General features: G+C 41.2%; 1 protein-coding gene and 1 long non-coding RNA gene across 3 annotated transcripts in view; one reads left to right on the forward strand and one right to left on the reverse strand.

The window, feature by feature from the left end:
- Positions 1–9,455, reverse strand: part of LOC121278026 (glutamate-rich protein 1) — a 55,048-nt gene extending 45,593 nt beyond the window's left edge. For both annotated transcript variants that reach the window (XM_041188039.1, XM_041188038.1), the window contains exons 1-2: positions 9,323–9,455; positions 2,889–3,032 (exon numbers count right to left, since the gene is read on the reverse strand). In XM_041188039.1, coding sequence (XP_041043973.1) covers positions 2,889–3,032; positions 9,323–9,341 — 163 coding nt within the window. In that variant the 5' untranslated portion in view covers positions 9,342–9,455. The remainder of the gene's footprint in view (positions 1–2,888; positions 3,033–9,322) is intronic.
- Positions 9,456–9,457: 2 nt separating this feature from the next.
- The window catches only part of LOC121278027, a 48,501-nt gene continuing 38,766 nt past the window's right edge, over positions 9,458–19,192 (forward strand). The window contains exon 1 of the long non-coding RNA XR_005943038.1: positions 9,458–9,777. This is a non-coding gene — a long non-coding RNA (uncharacterized LOC121278027). The remainder of the gene's footprint in view (positions 9,778–19,192) is intronic.

Raw genomic sequence — 19,192 nt, forward strand, 5'->3', positions numbered from 1 at the left:
TCTTGAATCGTGCTATCCACGAACCTCTCAGCCTTGTGAATGCAGCATAGCGCTCCCAGCTGCCACTCAAGCTCTAAAACCCGGAGCTTGAGCTTCTCCATTCGGAAGCACCTCCTGCACACATGGTCATCCAGACCTCCAGGAGCACCTAGGATTTCCCACCTAGCACGGGATGTGCAAATCACAGGACTGAGCTCCCCAGACATACCTTAACTAAATAGAATACGGACCCTTGCTTTTATATTACCCTTACTTCTATTTGAGTATAGACTAGATGCTAGATCCTCTAGGTGCTGCTGAGTGCCTGTCCCAGGGTCCTCCTCTCTCACCCTCCTCTAGCTGTTGCTGACTGCCTGTCCCAGGGTCCTCCTCTTGCACTCTCCTCCTACCTTGCCAAGTGCAAAAGATTATTTTCTTTTAATTTTCAAATTTGATTGATTCTCTTGATTTTCCATGGAATTCAGCCTTTAAAATAGTCCCATTTCCCCTTTCATTGAATGGAAAGGACAGAAATCATGCAATTTACCTCAATGGTAAATACTTAAACAGACTATGGTTCTACTTAATTTTACATTGCATTTAATCTAGGCACAGCGCCATCCGATCATGTTTCTCTCAACAATAATCTATTTTTTCCAGTAAGTATCCCTGTACTTTTCTGTTCCAACACTGAACTATGATTGCCATTTCCCAAATGTTCCCCTCCTTTTAAATTATCTACCTGTAGCGCTTGCATTACACAGAACCAGGCCAAGCATTTTCTTTTTAGACAACAACACACTGGCAGAAAAAATAGCCCTGAAGATATTTCAAAATAAAATCTAAGCTTGTTCACATAAGAACATAACCATTTTTACTTTACCCTCTCTATTTTGGGTCATTAAAACTTGGCAATTATAATTTCAATATGCCTGAACCAATTCAGCTAAAAATATGATCCTCAATGCTCTTTCCACTGTTGAGAGGTCTATTATACACTTCAAATGATGTTACTGGCACGTTGTTCCTCAGACCCAATCCAAGGGGATTAATTCTGGACTATTTCTTTATTAAATCCTTATGTACTAGGCCTACATAATTTTTGTTATCTGACAAAGAACTGTGACAACAAAAACAAAAATTACTTAAAAACTCAGCAGGTCTGACAGCATCTGTAGAGAGAAAGACAGAGTTAACATTTCGAGTCCATTATGATTCTTCTTCAGTTATACGAACTCGAAACGTTAACTCTGTCTTTCTCTGCACAGATGCTGTCAGACCTGCTGAGTTTTTACAGCAATTTTTGTTTTCATTTCAGATTTCCAGCATCCGCAGTATTTTGCTTTTAAAGAACTGTCACATATCTTTTTACTCTATTCCTTTGGAAAGTTTTAAACTAGGAATATTTAATTGCCAATTCTGATTAGTTACAATCTCATACCAGTTAGCATTAGGTTCTAGTTAAATGAATGACTAGTTCCCGGATGTTGTTTCAGATAACTCATTTTACGTTTCATTCTTCTTTTTGTGTTTTCATTCCCAATTTCTTCTTTTTATATTCTGATTCTGTTGAGTGTATTTTAGATTGCTCTCTCCTTACTACCTCAAAGCTAAAGATGCACTTTCCCATCCAGGCTGCCTACTCTGCTTTCCAGTGTTTCTTCCCCACGTTCCCCAGCCCCACTGTTTTAAGTAAATTCTTCCCCCAGTTCACTTTTCAACATGGATACTGGTCTCAGCTACGTTCTAGTATACTGGCTACAATGCACCAGAGATCTGAGGCCTCCGTCCTCCCACTTTAGTTCTAGCTGCATATTTACCTTCCTAATCTGGTTGGTCCTGCACTGGCCAGCATGTGATGTTGGTAGACATATTAACATCTGACATCCTGCTGCTTAACCAATCACTTAATTTCTGGAGCTATTTTTTCATGATATGAATCCTAATCTTCCCTAGACTGTTGGTTCTGACATAAACTATGACTTTTGGCTGATCTTCCTCCCCCCGCCTCTCTAAAAACTTATACACCACTCAAGTCAGATTCTTGGAAGGTAGCTGGCAGGGCTCACATTTATGGTTAGAGAAGTGCCCATATATTTTGCTTATTATTGTCTTCCATTATCAGCGTGTTCCTGGATTTCTCCCTGTTAAGTCACTATGTTTTAAACAGTACCATGGCCTGCTTGTAGCTAGTTACAAAGACAACAATTTGTAAGAAGTGTTTAGTACTTGCATGTAAAGATAACACCCTCAGGAGTCCCTAGCTCTTCTTTCACTTTCCTCTTCTCAATAGATGGCAATGTGCTTTCAGTATTTATTCTCTATTACTGGCAGTCTGGACCTGACCAGTTCTTGGAACATTTGTTTCAGAAACCATTCCCACTTCCCAAACATAACTTTAAGGCTGAGCGAATGAAGCTCGACACACTTCCTCCCTTTATGATTAATGTAGCTGCTCAAATCATCCAAAAAATCCTAAATCCATCTACATTTGCATAGCACAGATCACTATTATGCTGCCATCATAACACTGCAACCTTTATTAAATATTATATCTAATAGATATATAAAAAAACTTCAATATAAAAGTCTAAACAGTGGGTCTACCAACATACATTGAGTGCTTGTCTTAACAATACTAAGTTGGTGTATAGCTGTTTCTCTAAAATAGCAGGGTGAAAAAATAATCAATAATTCCATCAAGATAGATGCAATACACTTAGTGAAATCTGTGCAACTAAAGTGTAAGGCTGCTGGGCCACAATAGCCTCCATACGAAGGTATGTGGTGTCTCAGCGGTGCAACAGCAAGTTAACCTCAGTTGCAAAATGATAAAATGCATTCACCATACCGTATACAAAAGGGTCTACTATGGTTCATTTGTTGTGGTGGAATGTTACACAAGTTACCTATTGAATCATCAGTGATTTTGTTTCTTTCCTCCTCTTTTTGTTCTTGTTTTGCACTTGAAATTTTTGTTGGAGCTTCCTGTATCCTTCCTTCAGGAGGTAGTGGTGGAGAATATAGTTTCTTTAACACCTTTTGTTCAAATACTGTGGGGAAAAGACTTACAATGATTAAATATACAGCAAGACGGCAAATTTATTCAGATGAGAAACTAATCTTTTCAGTTTGAGAACAGATCAAACCAATCCAATCCAAGATTTATATAGCCTTTCTGTATAGCAAAGCATTCCAGATTATTTAACAGTTGGGTGTCAGGCCTAAGCAAAAATAGTTGATAGTTAAATGAGATTATTCTAAAAAGGCTCAAGGTATCACTCCAGAACAATGTCAAGCCAAGTTTTACAAGCTACCAAAGGGTCAACTGGATTGCCTTAGAACATTATAAACTCAAGCATACTATATCTTAAGTGTTTTGAGTGAACAGGCAATTGTTTGAATACATTTGAAATGCATCAGTCTAAAGGTTACGGTTATTAAAGACATTTGGATTTGCGATCTTAGATCACAGTAGAGCTACAGCTTCCATTGAATTTGAAACTGCCAAGGAAGCAGCACTTTAGAGGGCTTGAAGTCATTAGAACGCAAATATGCTTTGATCATTATTGATCACATTGCAGCAAGTTTAAAAAAAAAGAGCAGTGAATAACTAATCTCTAATGTACATCAAGCAAAACTGCATCATTTTTTCCATCAGCTGTATGGATATGCAGTGTTGAAAACTAGATGCCTGGAGTACACACTTGATTATGTTTCACCTTTGCAGCTATTAGCTTTGAGGGGTTTAATGATATCCTCTTTAACCATTAACATTAACCATTGGTCCCACAAAACTAAGGCAGCAGCAAATTTGCTTTTGGAGAAACTAACCAATAGCCCCAAATCATCCATTATGGGTAATGCAATTTTTTTTTTTAGAAGAAACTAATCAAGTATTGTCTAGCTAGAAGAGATTGAGTGCTATAGGGTTAGAACATTAAATGCTGTATTGGACGCAATGGCTGCTGTAGTAAAATAAAGTACACTCTATAGAAAATTATTTTTGTAGTTAAACAATGGAGATATCACTATCATCAGTGTGATGTACTTGACCTATTTGGCACTCAGGAAGTAGATACTGTATATTTCATTAAATAATAAAATGAGGCAAGGATGGCTAAAGAAGAAATAGAACATATGTGCTCTGTAGGAGCAGGCTGACTGGGTTAAACGATTATTCTTTATAGTGAAAAAAATGTTCTTCAATTAACGCTAATCATAACAAGGATGTCAAAATGATAAATGAACAAGTTAAGCTGCAGGAGCTAAAAATGGAAGGAAATGAGAAAATTAAGAAAGGAAAAAGAAAGTATGACTGAAACTGCATGGAAGTAGACTGAAACAGGAGGATTGTGAAATGCCTACTGAGTTTACCCACACTTTTCTTCAGACATAAAACTAAGCTCACTTTGTGCCAGCAGTCTGCAGTTAAGTTAATACTTGGGAATACGGAATATGCTCACTTATTATTTTTGGAGACTACTCAATTAACGAAGATTAAACATAGCTTGGCATTATCAACTTATCTCCACTTATATTGTGTACTAGATTTAATTTTCATTCATACTTTGTCTCAATTACATAATGTTCCATTCTCATTTGATTTATATTTCATAAACCACAAACAGTTTCAGGACAGGTCATCCTCTTCATTGTATCTATTCCATCTCTTTGCTAGAGTGATCCCAATCTAATTCTACTGCCCTACTCTCTATTGTAAAAGTTGTACACTGGACAGGAAGGGACCTTCAAGGGAAAGGGATCAAAAAAGAACATGGTAACCTGATTACAAAGGCACAGAAAAGCAAATGACAAAAGTTGGCATGGCATAAGCAACCATCATTTTGATGAAAATCATATGGTTTTGTGGCAGATATGATCAATGATTATTTTGGTACCAAAGCCCAAACATTACTGTCAGTGATATTAGCCACAATAACTTGCATTTATATAACACCTTTAGCACCACAAACCTGTCCCAAAGCAATAACAAGCAAAATTTGACACCAAGCCATCCAAGACAACATTATGGAAAATGACAAAAGCTTGCTAAGAGGTAGGTTTTAAGGAGCATCTTAAAGGATGAAAGAGGGGTAGAGAGGACATTTCAGAGTTTATGGTACAGGCAGCTGGAGGCATGGCCCCAATGATGAGCAATTAAAATCAGACATGCTCAAGGGGCCAGAACTAGATGAGTACAGATATCTCAAAGGGTCTTTAGGCTAGAAGAGATTACAGGGGTAGAAAGGGGCAATGGCATACAGGGATTTGAAATCAAAGATAAGAATTTTAAAAGAAATGTGTTGATTAACTAGGAGCAAATGTACATTTGTCAGCACAGGGGTGATGGGTGAATGGGTTTTGGTGCGAGTTAAGATGCAGACAGCAAAATTTTGGATGACAGTGGAGGTAGAATATGCAAGACAGAGCTGAGCGATCCCACAACCAACAAATCAGATAAAAGCTCTTCAGTCCTGCCTTCCAGCCTTGAGTGGTGGTGGATAATTAAACAACTAAGCAGAGGTGGCAACTCCCAAACATCCTCATCCGCAACGATGGGAGAGCCAAGCAGTCAGTGGAAAAGACCAGGCTGAAAAATTTGCAACTATCTTCAGCCAGAAGTACGAGGGGATGATCAATCTGTCTCCTCCCGAGGTCCCCACTATTACAGTCTTCAGACAATTTGTTTCACTCCACCTGATATCAAGAAATGGCTGAAGGGGCTGGATACAACAAAGGCAATGGGTCCTGACAACAGAGTCATAGAGGTCGACAGCACAGAAAAAGATCCTTTGGCCCATCGAGTTTGTGCCAGTCAAACAAGTACCTAACTATTCTAATCCCATTTTCCAGCATTAGGCCCATAGCCTTGTATGCCATGGCATGTGCACATCCAAATGCTTCTTAAATATTAAGAGCGTTTCTGCCTCTACCACCCTTTCAGGTGGAGAGTTCCAGATTCCCACCACCCTCTGGGTGAAAAATTTCTTCCTCACATCCTCTCTAAACTTCCTGCCCCTTACCTTAAATCTATGCCCCCTGGTTGTTGATCCCTCCACCAAGGGGAAAAGTTCCTTCCTGTCTACCCTATCTATGCCCCTCATAATTTTATACACCTCATTCATGGCCCCCCTCAATCTCCTCTGCTCCAGGGAAAATAACCCCAGTCTATCCAAACTCTCCTTATAACTAAAACTCTCCAGCCCAGGCAACATCCTCGTAAATCTCCTCTGCACTTTCTCTAATGCAATCACATCCTTCCTATAATGCAGATTCCAGAACTGCACGCAATACTCTAGCTGTGGTCTAACCAGCGTTTTATACAATTCCATATACAATCCCTGCTCTTATATTCTATGTCTCAGCTAATAAAGGCAAGTATCCCATATGTCTTCTTAACTACCTGTCCTTCTATCTTAAGGGACCAGTGGACGCACACACCAAGGTCCCTCTGATCCTCGGTACTTCCCAGGGTCCTACCATTCATCACGTATTCCCGTGCCTTGTTTGTCCTGCCCAGGTGCATCACCTCACACTTATCCAGATTAAATTCCATTTGCCACTGATCAGCCCATCTGATCAACCCATCTATATTCTACTGTAATCTAAGGCTATCCTCCTCACTAGTTACCACCCCACCAATTTTCGTGTCATCCGCGAACTTACTGATCAACCCTCCTACATTCACGTCTAAATCGTTTATAGATACCACAAACAGCAAGGGATCCGACACTGATCCCTGTGGAACCCCACTGGACACAGGCATCCAGTCACAAAAACAGCCCTTGACCATCACCCTCTGCTTCGATACAGTAGGTCTGCTTCATGCTCCAGAATTAGCTGTGTACCTCACCAAGTTGTTCTAGTACAACAACAGCACAGACATCTACCCAAAGTGGAAAACTGCCCAGGTATGTCCTGTCCACAAAAAGCAAGGCAAATCCAATCCAGCCAATTACCTAACACAAAGGAAGACAACTGTGGTTGTTGAAGGGAAATTATCTCAGCCTTAGGACATCACCTCAGGGTAGCGTCCTAGGCCCAACCATTTGCAGCTGCTTCATCAATGACCTTCCCTCCAACACAAGAATAGAAGCGGGGATGTTTGCTGATGATTGAACAGTGTTCAGTTCTATTCACAACTCCTCACATATTGAAGCAATTCCTACCCATAAGCAACAAGATCCAGACAACATTCAGGTTTGGGCTGATAAATGGCAAGTAACTTCTGCGTCATACAAGTGCCAGGGAATGGCCACCTCCTACAAGAGAGAATCTAACCATCACCCTTAGTATTCAATGGAATTACCATCACTGAATTCCCTACAATCAACATCTGGGGCTATCACTGACCAGAAACTTAACTGGACCAGCCATAAAAACATTGTGGTTACAAGAGCACATCATAGGCTGAGAATTTTGCAGTGATTAAACTCACCTCCTGACTCCCCAAAGCTTGTTCACGATCTATAAGGTACAAGACAGAGTGTATCCAGATGAGTGCAGCTCTAACAACACTCAATGACACCAGCCAGGATAAAGCAGTTGCTCAATTGCCATCCCATCCACTACCTTAAACATTCACGCCCTTCACTACTAGTGTAGGGTCTGCAGTGGACATCATCTACAAGGTGCACTTCAACAACTTGACAAAGCCCGTTCAACAGCACCTTACAAACCCACAACCTCTACTACCGCACACCCTCCTCCCCCACCCACCACCACCACATGAGAAGAACAAGGCCTCATTGGCACAGCACATCAGCAAGCTCCCTAAGTCACACACCATCCTAGCTTTGAACATTATTGCTGTTGGATCAAAATCCTGGAAAACCCTTCCTAACACCATTGTGAATGTACCTACACCATATGAACTGCAGCAGTTCACCACCACTGCCTCAACAGCAACTGAAGATTGGCCCAGCGATGCTCACATCCCAAGAACAATTTTAAAAATGTTCAGAGTGCATTAGAATAGTCAAGCACAGAGGTAAAAAGGCATGAATGAAGTTTCAGCAGATGAACTGAGACACAGGCACAGAGGGATAATGTTAGGGAGGTAGAAATAGGTGGTCTTCGTGACCGGGCAGATTTGTGGTTGGAAGCACACCTCGGGATCAAAGAGGACACCGAGGTTGTAGACATAAAAATATAGAGATAAAAACAAAAAACTGCGGATGCTGGAAATCCAAAACAAAAACATAATTACCTGGAAAAACTCAGCAGGTCTGGCAGCATCGGCAGAGAAGAAAAGAGTTGACGTTTCGAGTCCTCATGACCCTGTTGAAGCGTCATGAGGACTCGAAACATCAACTCTTTTCTTCTCCGCCGATGTTGCCAGACCTGCTGAGTTTTTCCAGGTAATTCTGAGGTTGCAGACAGTCTGGTTCAACCTCCGACAGTTGCCGGGGAGAGGGATGAAAACAGTAGTTAGGAACAAAGTTTGGAGCATGGAGTGAAAACAATGGCTTCAATCTTCCTAATATCAAGCAGGAGGAAATATCTGTGCATTCAGTGGTGGAGATCGGATAAGCAGTCAAGACACATACCCAGGAGGCGAAAGAAGCTCTGGAAATGCCAGTTCTTCCTTCCCAGAGGGAAATGAGGAAATCCTGAAAATACTCAGCAGGTCAGGCAGTAACAGAGAGAGAGAACGAACAACAGGAGTTCTAATAAACCCTGATTTTTTTTCTCTCTCCACATGTGCTGCCAGACCGACTGAGCACTTCCAGCATTTTCTGTTTTCATTACAGATTCCAAACCTACGCGGAAATTGCTGGAAGCTGCCAGATTTGGTAGGGAGGAGGAGGTCTGGGCAGCGGGGGCTAGTCTTTCGGAGGAGGGATTCTCTCTCTCCAAGCTGATGCCAATGGCCAGGCGATTCTCTCTCCCACCCCATCTCCTGAGCACTGACCTTACCGCCAGCAACATTCATATTCGCATTCCCAGCGTCAGCAAATTTCCGCTTATTTGATAAAACAAAAAAACTGCGGATGCTGGAAATCCAAAACAAAAACAGAATTATCTGGAAAAACTCAGCAGGTCTGGCAGCATCGGCGGAAAGGGTCGGTCGAAGGGTCATGAGGACTCGAAACGTCAACTCTTTTCTTCTCCGCCGATGCTGCCAGACCTGCTGAGTTTTTCCAGGTAATTCTGTTTTTGTTTCCGCTTGTTTGAGGTGGGGGGAGGAGAGTCTGGCTCTCCGGCAAAACCCGCCGTGAACGCACCCAGTGACCCCTGGGCAAATGGCCTTATCCCAATTCCAAGCCCAAAGCTTTGGCCTCCCGAGCCTTGTTCCACCCCTTACCGTCCCGTCCCCCACTGCCGCCTCTCTCCTTACCCCACTGTCTGTCCACCATCACATCCTCATTAACATCATCTCCATTCAAAGCCACAGCTCGCGCCCCTTCAGTTTAACCGACCTCCGCCAGGTCACCAGCGGGGAGACGGGACCTGACCGAATTGGGAGCTCTCATTGGCTGCTCAATGGCCCCACCCATGCGCCGCCGGCGAGGTGAACGAACTATGCATGCGCGTTCCCGTCTGCCGGCCCCCCCTCAAAGCTTCCCTCTAGCGCGCTTGCGCCAACCAGCCGTCTTGCTGTCCGTGCGGCGCAAGCGCGGCAGCCTAACCGTTGCCTGGGAAAAGAGGAGGAAAATAATAATCAGAAAAGAGTCTGTCAAAACCGCAAATAAGAATCGCAAATCGGGGGACTGCGGATCTAAGCGTACCGTGCTTACAGTGTCATGCATTGCGTGCTGAAAGGGGGATGATACCATGTCAGCGTTGAAGAAGGTAAACATTTGTGAGTGTTTTGGCGGGGGGGGGGGGGGGGGGGGGGGGCGCAGCTGGTGTCGGTGTGATTACAGCCCTCGCTCACTTCTTGTCCATACGGCGCTGAGCTTGGAACCAGAGGGGAGCTTGATAGTGCTGAGAGCAGAGTCGGTCTCTGTCAGTGTGTGTGTGTTTATAAACTGTCTTCCAAGTTGTCCGCTCCTCTCACTCTACCGGCTCCAGGTGAGTTGCTGCTCGCCCAGGTGCACCGAGTGGCCGAGGGCGGAGCGAGGCGGCAATGGTCAAACTCCGGGGTGGAGCAGGCAGCCCGACAAAGGGAGTGTGCCCCAGGGCAGGAGGACAAGGCAATGGAGTTATGTGTCCTGTAGCAGGAATGGGGGTGAACTTGCAATCCGAGGGTGAAAGCCATTAAACATTGCACCAGCTTTTGGAGGGAGGCAGGTACATGTTAGATTGGGGTGGCACAGGGGAGGAGCAGTTTGCAGGGAGGGTTGGAACACAGAGGATTGGCGAGAGAGAGAAGGGAGAATGCATAAAAAAATGTCATTGAACGAGGGTTAGTCTGAGTGAGTGCATACTGAACTCATCAGTAAGACAGCCCAACTGAGCAGAGCACAGGGACACATGCCGTCCACCTAGGCCAAATGTAGTGTGCTGTGACTTTCATTGAGGGTCGATTTTATTGGCCTTGGATGTTTAGTTGGTTAGCCTGCAGCTGAGTTATAGACGAAGGGTAGTGCTGGCTCACATCGATGTCTTTGCAGAAGTAGTGTTCTCCAGAAGGGAACAGACCAGTTAATATAAAGTGGTGTGCATGTTCTTACCATCGGTGCAGGGTCGCCTGGCTCGTGGTATTCAAGGGCAGAAGAGAGCATGCACACCAGAGGGCAGCCTTGTCTGAGCAAGATTAGCACAGGGGCCATTCCCCACTGGTATTACGAACCAAAAATATTAGCATATGTTGGACCAAAGGACAGTGGAGCACAGGAGCTGGGGCAGAGTACAAATTATTTTGCTGGAGGAACTGCTCAAGTGCAGTGGAGTTTGACGTTAACGACCTGGTCAAGGGATGACATTTTTCTTTTACATTAACAGTACTTGGGACACTGAAGAATTATAGCTACTGGTCAGTGTCCCAGATTCCATGCAACAGCAGCAGATTTCAAGCACCTTGCTTGAAATCCAAAATAAAATGCAAATTTACTCAATCATCCCATCTTGTAATGTTATTTCGCCAGGATACAAATATAGCTATGAAATATTATCAGTTTCCACAATATTATTCACTATCTTTAAAATTGAATGGTTGAAGTGGGATATGTAAAATTCCATACAGTTTCTGATCCACTTCTGACAAAATGGCCTGCCATTGTCCTGAAACAGTAACGTACTAGTGTATAATTTGGAAAAGCATTTTTAAAGTTTCTAATGACCCATACTAGAATTGCTGTGTGGATAAAATGTATTGCTCTAATATTGAAAATAGGGCAGTGAAATGATTGCAGCATCACTGAAAACTACTGAAATGTGAATGTTCTGCACAATTGGAGTTTTCTCGAGGGATTAACAGCTTAGAAATTTTGTTTCTCTGCATTGACCTCTACTGTAGTTGGAAGGTTCAAGGATGAACAATAGTTATGAGGTGCATAGTAATACTTTATGACACACCACTGCATATCTGTTTACATATAAAAATGTCCTTGTAATGCTGTTACAAATGGTGCACAAAGGGGTTAATATGCTTTTTGAGGATAACAGCATGGTGTTGGTAAACTATCCTGATATCATTAAGAAATAGACAACATGAGTTCTATCTCTAAAGGAAATACTGTATGTGAACATACAACTAAAACAGGGAGGAATTATGCATTAGCATTGTGACAGAGGATTTGGATTTTTTAAACCACAGCAGGAAATCTCACTTTATAATTGAAACTTATGAAACATTATAAACATGGAATATAAAAGCAATTGATTCATAGCCCACCGTCTTTTACATATCTTGTACAATTAGACAAGTAAGTGGAATTATAACCTTGAAGTATCTTCTATGCATTCATTTTCTTGTTTTTCAGAGTTTTTGTTTGTGCTTTGCTGGATATGGGTGACCTCTGCTGATGCTGTGCTGTGTGTAGTTGATGGTTGGTTGTCTCTGGCTTTGACATTCTGGCACTGATAAACTTGCAGTGAAAGCATTAAAGTTATTAATTAATGGGATAAAGCATGGACTGTAAAAGAAACATGAATGAGATTAAGATCACCGTCTTAAATTGAGGATCAGATACAATTTCAAACAGTTTGAGGTGAACTCTTATGGTTTATGGTGAACCTCAATTAGACTAGAACCATCTGGGTATTCATTATTGAACAAAATATGTAATGTACATTTTCACTGCAGTTAAAACTTTATTTTGTGTATTTTATTTAAACTTATATGATACTATTTAAAAGTCACGGTAGTGCACACGAGTTTACAATTCATACTAATTGCTCTTGACATGCATACCGTCACGTTACCCTGAAGCAGACCTAGGCCACTCATGGACTATCCTGGAACGTGATCAAATTGGTCTGCATTGCCAGCAAAGATCTGAAATCTTTCTGAAGTGAAAGCAAAAGAAATTATGTGTAACATCAATAATACTCTCTAGCAGGAACTTTCAATTTTGCTTCAAATGCAATTATACTTGAGGAAATATTTTACATTGAAAATACTCTGATTTTTATATGTTCATTTCAAAAAACATTCTAATTTGATTTGTGTACTTTCTTGTGATTACTCTTACTTCAAAAGAGGTAAACAGAGAAAACACAAGTTTAATGTATTAAATTGTACAGTATCCTAAAATGATAGTGGTAATTTATCTAAGACATATAAAGCACAGAGCCAAATAGATCGGATAATTAATCTGTAAAGCTGTGTTTCTCATTAAGGCAATGCTGGTGAATGTTATTGTTACAGACTGGGTCAGGAGAAAACTGAAATTCTTGTACCCTTTCCCTTCCTGCCCATAATCAGTGTGTTTTTGGAAAGGAAGGTGTGTATGTTTCTTAACCCCCTTGAATGTGCGTGGCCAATTAAAATGATAGCAGCAAGCTTTCATGTGTTTAAATAAAAAGAGTGGTTTATTTATGCATTCACCCTGAAAGTCTTAATACTATGTTACTCGTGTGCATGCATGCATACACACTTGGGAAAGATACACTGCAAAAGAATATTGCATTTTTACCAATTACAAACAAGGGAACAGTTCATAAGAAGCAGTTGTTGTGGGTTTATTTAAACAATGAGATTTCACTCCTGAATGGGTAGTTTTGGTAGATTCAGATGCTGGAGTCATATATTAGAGTTGATGCAGGATTCCCTTGAAGAGATGAGTGTCAGCAGGTCACGAAGTTAGACAATTGTAGTTTTCCTACCAGGAAGTCAGGTTTTTCTACAGGTGGACTTTTAGAAAGGCTGAGAGACTTTTTTGGCTTAGCAGTATCTAGGTTCTTTAAAAAAATGGCACACGTGTTATAGCCTTGTCTGTTGCTAGTGTTCTCTGCAGATGGTGTTCTATGTAGACTGTCTGTTTCTTTCTGGCACTTGGGATTAGTACAATTCATTATCTTAAGACAGTTTTAGTCACATGATCAATTTCTACTGTCTGCCCAGAATGATCTAGAAATATGAAGCCATGGTTACACAATGGGGTAATGGATGAATTCTTATTATGAATTGGTTTTCCAGTTCTCATTATTAAGGTTCAAACTTGGAGACTTGGAGTCTGGACTTGTGCTTCTGCTAAATCCCCAAACAACAGTAAGTGTAAATTCCACAGATAGTTTTCACCTTGGTATTTCCATTCAAGTGGAAGCACTCCATCAATAGGCATTCAAGTAGGAGCTCTCTGGAAACTTGAGGTAGTCTGTGTAGAAATTGAAAAAGTGACCTGATCCCTGACAGCCATCTTAGCAGCCTTGTTAGTGGCCATTATCAAATAAAAGACAGTTCCAGAAAGTTATGTACTGAGTGCAGTCCACATTTAAAGCTATGAATAGGGCATGTCTTCACTGGGCGTGATGTGATTTTGTGCCACGTTGTCTAGCTTTCAGATGGAATGTTAAACCAACAACCGTCTGCTCTCTCAGACGCACGTAAGAGATCCTGTGGCACTATTTGAAGAAGAGCAGGGGAGATATCCCTAGGGTCTAGGTTAATATTTATCCCTCAGTTATCTGGTCATTATTGACATTGCTGTTTTTGGGAGTTTGTTGTGCGCAAATTGGCTGCCACATTTCCTACATTACAACAGTGATTACTCTTCAAAGATAAAGCACTTTATTAGCTGTAAAATGCACTCAGATATCCGATGGTCGTGAAAAATGCTATATAAATGCAAGTCTTTTTGTTTTAAAATAACTTTCATCTATTGGTGTCTTTTATTTGCAAAATGATTTTACAAGTGTGATTCTAGAACTGAGAGGTTCTAACTATCAGCAAAGACTGAACAGTCTGGGACTTTCTTCTCTGGAAATGAGAAAGCTGAGAGGTGACCAAATAGTGGTCTTTAAAATTATGAGAGGGTTTGAAGGGTAGACATAGAGATGTTTCCACTTCTGTGAGGAAAGCAAAACTAGAGGTCATAAATATGGGATTATCACAAATTAATCAAGTAAAGAATTCAGGAGAAACTTCTTTCCCTAGAGATTGGATTGAAATTAGAACTCGTTAACCAAATTATGCGTTGTGGTGAATAACGTAGAAGCATTTAAAGGAAAACTAGGTAAATACATGAGGGAGAAAGGAATAGAAGGACATGCTACTCGGGTTAGATGAAGAAGAATGGGAGGAGGCTTATGTGGAGTATAAACATTAGCACAGACCAGTTAAGCTAAATGCCTTGTTCCTGTGCAGTAAATTTGTGTAGCAGAGGACTGATGTCCAAAGCAACTGTTGAACATTATATTCAACTTCATTTGTTAGTATTATCTGGACAGGTCTAGATCAGGGTTGGTGGACAGAAGTTTGAGGAAGAACAATTTGAGAAGGAGGAATCTGGTGACTGAAGATTTAGTGAGCAAGGCAACGAGACCAGGTAAACTGACTAAGCGTGATAGAGAAATTAATATTGACTAGAATGAAGGATGTGTAGGCAGGTGTGGGAACTAAAGTGATGTGACAAGATTGTGGCAAAAATTGGTTGGTCCTCTGAATATGTGATGGCCAGATTGGTTCAATGAAAATCGCCCAGTCTGAAAGAAAATCCATTGCTCTTGAATCATGTATGATGTTTAAATACACGATAGCCCCAATGGTGACTATATATTTTGTTAACACGGTGGACTAATAAGTTGGAGTAAACATGCTTTGCACTGGTAGAAGAAATATTCAGTGAAAGTTTGCTGTTTTATAAGAACGAGAGAGTGAAAATTGATAGTCCAGCCTCATTGACCTATTTGCTTAGTTCCTGGTGGTGAGTTATCAGGTGAAATGGGTAGAGGTTACAGGAGCATACAAGGGTATGCAGACCCAAAAGAAGACAAAATAATTAAAATGGATTTTCAAAATATTGTACAGTGCAGAAAAGAAATCTATTTAGGAAAATATTTTTATTAACGATCATGTGAATACTGATGTTGCTGCGTATAGCTTTTAAAAATAATAGTGAAATGAAAACAAAGCAATTATTAGTTGAGTAAAATTCTGTTGTCTGCCCATCTTCTTTCTCATAATGTTTTATTGTGGTGGAAAGGAAGAGTGGTAACGTGAGATAAGCAGAATAGGCTTAAAAATGTAAATCAACTAGCTAAAGCTAATCTTGCTAAATGTGATTTTGCTATGTTATGGCTTAATTTATTGTGTATGTTTATAGTGTTCCTCAAGGTGAAAAATAATAACTGCAGTATTTAAATATTCAGACAGCACTCTATCCTTAAAGGGTCATATTGCTAGCTTTGGCAGTAGAACAAAATGCTTTAATATAGTAAATATTAGGGCAAATATATTATTTTCATATAATTTACTGAACTTTATACAGCCAGGCATATTGAATAAAACAAAAACATAAGGTTTTTTATTACTATAGAAATACTATCCAATTTTTTTAAACTAAAATTTAATTGCTAATGTGACATAATTTGCATAGTAAAATAATGTTCATTAATGTTGCTTGCAATAAAGCACCATTTTTATTAAGAATGTAGCCGGCCTAATAATTTCCTTTGATTTTTGGGATGTGGACAAGGCTAGCAAGGCCACACTTATTGATCATACCTAGTTTCCCTGAGAAAGTGGTGGTCTGTTTCCTTCTGGATTTTGGATCAACTGGATGCTTTTCTGGGGGAAGTCAAGCTTCCTGAATGTTGGTGTGAATCCGTCCTATGAGACGAGCGGTAAGCATTCCTTTAGACTTCTGATGAGCCTTATGCAGAGACTTTGCAAGGAAATTAAGTGAGCTGTTCATTGCAGGCTATCTGATTCTGCCCTCCTCATGTTAGGCATTGCTGGTCCAGTTCAGCTTCTGGTGACTGGTGATCTCTAGAATATTGACAGTGGAAAATTCTGTGATAGTGATATCATTGCAGTTCAGGGGAGGTGGTTTGATCTTTTCTTCTTGGAATGGTTACTGTCTGGCGGTGTGAATATTACCTGACACTTGTTGGTGCAAGTGTGAATGTTGTTCTGGTCCTGCAGTCCCCTTGTGTAGGTTGCTTCATTATCAGACAAGCTGTGAACAGGGCGGCATGTTGTGGAATGGTCAGCAAATACCTACGACAAAAGGTCAGAAGTGGGGCAAAGTCACTGATAAAGCAGCTGAAGATTTGGGCCAAGGTCATTGCTTTGTGGATCTCCTGCAGCAATGTCCTAGGGCTGTAATGATTAGCTTTCAACAACCAACAAGCACTGGTAAAGGAACAACGCATTGATCTAGATTAGGTGTTATTAGCAGAATAAAGGTCAGCGCTGTCTGAAAGCAAAAAACATGAAAACAAGATACAGACTGGCAGTTAGAAGAGAAAAAATTCAAAATGGAGGACAGGGCTCATGGTTTGAAGTTGTTGAACTTAGTGTTGAGTCTAAAAGGCTGTAAGGATGAGGTGCTGTTCCTCCAGCTTGCATCTTTCTATCAAGTACAACTACAGTCACTAGAAAGTATTTCTCTTGGCATGGTGCTTGACAAGGCTCCACATAATGACACACAGCTCCTGGAGGAATACCTGGACCATCTGAGTTGGAAAAACATCAGATGAGAATAGAGTCACATCAAGGATCCAGCAACTTTGGAGGAATTTTGAAAAATCAGGTTACTCTAAAGGAATCTCACTAAATATAGAGAATGAGATGCCAACCAGCCAGACAAGATGAGACTCTGACCTGATTAAAATGTTGAGTAGTCCGGGGCTGAACAGTCCTGCAGCACTGGCCAAATGCTTTACAAGCCAGCAGTAATACAATCACCTGGATATGCACTGTGCTGAACCCAGCCTTTAATACTCTGCCCAGGACAATCCTGTCCAAGAACTAGAGTAAGAGTGAGCATGGAGTTCAAGCTGATCATCACAGGGCAATGATTTTCAAACATTTTTTTTTGTTGAAGGACCTCTTTTCAAATGAATTAGTAATCATGGCTCCTTGTCAGCTAAATTATAATACTTCAGAGTACTTATGCAAATTATAAAACACAAATATAGGATTGGTTTTTCACAGAAATGTAAACTATATTTCCACTTGTATACCATAGTTTAGTCACATTGTACTTGCATTCTGTAATTACAGCGTCTTAGCTACAACACGTTCTGTGTTCAACTCCATTTGCCAGCTCTTATATAATTAAAGCAAAATACTGCAGATAATGGAGAGCTGAAATAAAAACAGAATATGCAGGTCTGGCAGCATCTATGGAGAGAGAAACAGAGTTAACATTTTGAGTCCAAATGACTCTTCTTCAGAACCGAAGAGGTAGAAATGTGATGGGTTTTGTGATGTGGAGAAAGGGGAGGTCCAAGTGGAACAAAAGAGGAGGTCAGGGATAGGTAAAGGGCATGGGAAATTAAATTACAAAGATGTCCTGGAACAAAACGCAAAGTGAGTGTTCATGGTAGTAGGAAAGGAACAGAGCATTGATATAGAGTAGGTGTTAATAGCAGAATAAAGGTCAGCACTGTCTGAAAGCAAAAACATGTAAACAAGATACAGACTGGCAGTTGGAAGAAAAAGAAATTCGAAATGGAGGACAGAGTTCATGGTCTGAAGTTGTTGAACTCAGTCTTGAGCCCAGAAGGCTGTAAAGTGCCAAATCGAAAGATGACGTGTTGTTTCTCCAGCTTGTGTTGGGCTAAACTGGAACATTGTAGCAGGCCAAGGACAGAAATGTCGGCATGAGAGCAAGATGTTGAATGGAAATGGCAAGTGACCGGAAGGTCAAGATCATGCTTGCGGACTGAGTGAAGGTGTTCCACAAAGCAATCACCCAGTCTACATTTGGCCACCCCAATATAGAGGAGACTGCATTGTGAGCAGTGAATGCAGTTGACTAAATTGAAAGAAATACAAGTAAATCACTGCTTCACCTGGAAGGAGTATTTGAGGCCTTGGATAGTGAGGAGAGAGGAGGTAAAGGGGCAGATGTTACATCTCCTGCGATTGCATGGGAATGTACTGTGGGAAGGAGATGAAGTGTTTGGGGTGATAGAGGAGTGAACCAGGGTGTTTTCAGAGGGAATGGTTCCTTCAGAATGTTGATAGGGGAGGGAACTGGAAGATGTGTTTGGTGGTGGCATCATGCTGGATTTGGCAGAAATGGCAGAGGATAATCCTTTGAATATGGATGCTGGTGGGGTAGAAAGTAAGAACAAGGGGAAACCAATTCAGGTTCTGGGAGAGAGGGGAAGGGGTGAGGGCAGAAATGCAGGAAGTAGGTCTTATATGATTGAGAGCTCTGTGAAACACAGTGGGGGTGGGAAAACTTGGCTGAGGGAAAAATACATGTTGAAAGCATCATTGTGGAAGATGGCGCCTTCAGAACAGATGCGACAGAGATGGAGATACTGGAAGAATGGATTGGAGTCCTTACAGGAAGCAGGGTGTGAGGAGGTGCAGTCAAGGTAACTGTGAGAGTCAGAGTCTGTCCCCAGAAATGGAGAGAGAAGTCAAGAAAGGGAAGGGAAGTGTCAGAGCTGGACCATGTGAAGGTAAGAGAGGGGTGGAAATTGGAACCAAAATTTATGAATTCTACCATTTCTTGATGAGAGCAGGAAGCAGCACTGAAATGGTCATTGATGTACCAGAAAAAGAGTTGTTGGAGGAGGCCTGATTAGGATAGGAACAAGGAATGTTCCACACACCCCACAAAAAAACAGGCATAACTAGGGCCCATGCAGGTACCCATAACCACACCTTTTATTTGGAGGAGAGGAAACAAGTTAAAGG

The sequence above is a fragment of the Carcharodon carcharias genome, chromosome 5 (assembly GCF_017639515.1).
Source record: "Carcharodon carcharias isolate sCarCar2 chromosome 5, sCarCar2.pri, whole genome shotgun sequence".
NCBI classification, from domain to species: domain Eukaryota; kingdom Metazoa; phylum Chordata; class Chondrichthyes; order Lamniformes; family Lamnidae; genus Carcharodon; species Carcharodon carcharias.